The sequence below is a fragment of the Citrus sinensis genome, chromosome 4 (genome assembly GCF_022201045.2).
Source record: "Citrus sinensis cultivar Valencia sweet orange chromosome 4, DVS_A1.0, whole genome shotgun sequence".
NCBI classification, from domain to species: Eukaryota; Viridiplantae; Streptophyta; class Magnoliopsida; order Sapindales; family Rutaceae; genus Citrus; species Citrus sinensis.
The window spans coordinates 1,030,770-1,033,778 of NC_068559.1; the positions used below are offsets into that span (position 1 = coordinate 1,030,770).

Below are 3,009 nucleotides of genomic sequence, written 5' to 3' on the forward strand. Positions count from 1 at the left end.
ACTCTCTCCCTTTCTACAAGCCAATTCATTGTTTATCAATCAAAAAACAATGATTACTTTTGCAGTCCGCAAGCTTATTTACCAGTGCTCGAAATTTCAAGATGAATGACAAAATCCAATCTTCTAATTCAATCAACCAGCTCACTAATTCAAGACAATCTCAGCAGAAATCAAGTCCACGTTCAAACAAGAAGCAATCAATACAAATTCACGAGACGATTACGTTACCAACAATTACATCAATCAACATCAGTTTCTCACGAATTCCATAACAAAAACCAAAAATTGATTTCAATTTATAAGCATTTTCATGTGGCAAAGTAAGCATCAGAACATACACCGCGGAAGCCCTAACAAACTAATACACACTAATTTAAGCATCACAATATACAAAGCAAACAAGGAATTATTCACCACACGTTGCCACGTGGCACAAATGATTCAAACCTGTAGTTTATCATCAATCGTCATCACCGCTTGCTATCGTAATCAACGATCTCGGAATCAGTAACCGACCTGGAGTGCTGCACTATGGAGCGTCCGATGGAGTTGATCCAGTCCTCTTTCTCCTTCTCGGAATCAGCGATGAAGTACATCGTCTCAGTCCTCGTACTCAGCTCAAAAGCGTACTGTTTATTCAACACATCTTCGGCTCCCTTGACGGTGAGGCAGGAGGCCACTGGAATAACGCCACGTGGCTTGGAGGCGCGGGTGACAGTAGATTCTTTGAACCAAAAGAGCTTGCCTTGTTTTAAAACGAACCAACGGCGACGCCAAGTTTTTATGTACTCGCCTTGTTTGGTCAACCAGCCGGACCGTTCGGGGTTTGACCAGAACTCAGTGCTGTCGTAGTCGCTGAGCTGGTTTGTTTGGCCCGATATGGCTCGCCAGAGGCTACCCATTTGTGTCAAATCACTTGCTGGCTTCAAATTGAATCGTTTCGTCCTCTCGTTCCGTCGTGCGCATATGTATAGAAGCCTAATAGGACATCATGATGATGATGATGATGATGATGATGATGATGAGGCTCACTATGCTGTGATACTATCTGTCCGGCTGGCCCTCTCCTCTTTTGTTTTCTTCTAAAGATATTTTTATTTTTATTTTTTTTTGTATTTTCATTTTTTTTAAATATATCACGTAGAAAGTTGTTTATTTTTGCGTCAATAGAATAATATCAACAACAACAATAATAATAATATGTTGACATAAAAAAGGTTGCTAAGTATAGAGAGGTCAAATAAATCCGGATTCAGCCCAGATCCGCAAAGATGCGGAAGATCCAGATCCGGATGTAAGTGAATCCGAAAAACTAGATATCTGGATCTGGATAAATTTTATTTTAAATTACAAATTAAATTAAAAATATATTAAAAATTAAAAATAAATTTTATTTGTAGATTTATTATGTTGTTGTATGTTATTCATGTTGAATTATTAATTGTTGGATTATGATTGAATTTTATTTGGTATTATGATGTAAATTATTGAATTTTATTTTAAATTCAAAATTAAATAAAAAAATTAAATTTTATTTGTAAATTTATGATGTTGTATCTTATTTATGTTGAATTATTAATTATTGGATTATGATTGAATTTTATTTGGTATTATTAGGTAAATTATTAAATTTTATTTTAAATTAAAAATATACATTAAAAATGAAATAAAAAATGAAAAAATAAATTTTATTTGTAGATTTATGAGATTATTTGTATGTTATTCATGTTGAATTATTCATTGTTAAATTATGATTGAATTTTATTTGATATTATTACGTAAATTATTGAATTTTTAAATTATATATTAAATTATTAAATTTTAATTTTTTAAATTATTAAATTATGATTGGATTTTATTATTATTATTATTATTACAATAAATCGTTTGTGGAGAGATACTTTTATTTTGTTTAATTATTAATAATATTACAATAGACAACTGTTGATATTTATAATAAATAATTATTAAGATAGATTTATATTGAATCTTATAAAGTACTATTTAAATTTTTTACTCTCACTTATTATTTAAAAATATTTATTTTACTCATATTTCGTAAATAAGATGACGACGACGCCACCTCACCACTCGGCCAATTGCTCATATTTTAGTGTTGCGGACTGCCCAAATTAGGATGCTAAAATCAGAAGTCGCGCGAGAAAAAGCCCAGATCGTTCGCGAATATCCCGAAGCATTAAGCAATCACTCGGTGGAAGGGGAATGTAAAAAGTCTCCATAAAGGGTCGTTGAGCCACATGGCGTAACATTATGGACCTGATGCACAACACACTCGCGAGTCGAGTCTTCGTCGAATTCATTTCAAAGAATCAAAATCTCAAAATATCTGATATGTATGTTTCTCTATACACAGATTTCACAGGCTCCCTAAAAATCCAATTTTAATCGAAATTAAATCTTGCGCAGCTAAATAAATTACTATAATTGATGGAAAAACTATGCTTCTTCATAAGCAAATAAATTTTACAGATCCCTTCTTGCACTGTTAGCAAATACTACAAGTATTCAAAATTCATACATTAATTTTTCTTAATAACAAGCGACTAGATATGCAATAGAGCATATCTAGCTACAAGCCTTCTATCAGAACCTCATTCCTCCACAGCAACTTACAGATTTTTTAAGACTTTGCTAGTTATCTCTATTGGCTGTAATAGGAAAAAAAAATGACAAGAGGTGAGTTGCCGCTCAAAGAGCAGAATCGTGCTTAATAATTAAAAAGATTCACTAGTTCAAAAATATTTTTATAGATTTCACATAACTTTCCAAGTGTAACGGAGTAATTTTTCGACCATGGTTGTTTATGACAAACGATTTTATACGACGATAATTTTTTTTTTTTAAAAAAAGGCAAATGGAACATTTTGTTTAGATATATCAAATTAATAAAAGAAAATACATCTCGCTAAACTTTTTTTCTCTTCAAAAAAATAACGAAATTAAGAAAAGTAAAAATCATTAAGTAAATTCATTTAAAGCACAACAATA

At 31.5% G+C, this 3,009-nt stretch overlaps 1 protein-coding gene across 1 annotated transcript; it reads right to left on the bottom strand.

The window, feature by feature from the left end:
- Positions 1-269: 269 nt before the first annotated feature.
- Positions 270-1,034, bottom strand: LOC102611023 (pleckstrin homology domain-containing protein 1). Its single transcript, XM_006486273.4, has one exon. It carries the CDS (start codon positions 900-902, stop codon positions 471-473), a length of 432 nt encoding a protein of 143 aa, XP_006486336.1. The 5' UTR covers positions 903-1,034; the 3' UTR covers positions 270-470.
- Positions 1,035-3,009: the final 1,975 nt, after the last annotated feature.

Excerpts from the sequence above, each read along its gene's own strand:
- LOC102611023 (XM_006486273.4), bottom strand. The coding sequence starts at position 902 with ATGGGTAGCCTCTGGCGAGCCATATCGGGCCAAACAAACCAGCTCAGC.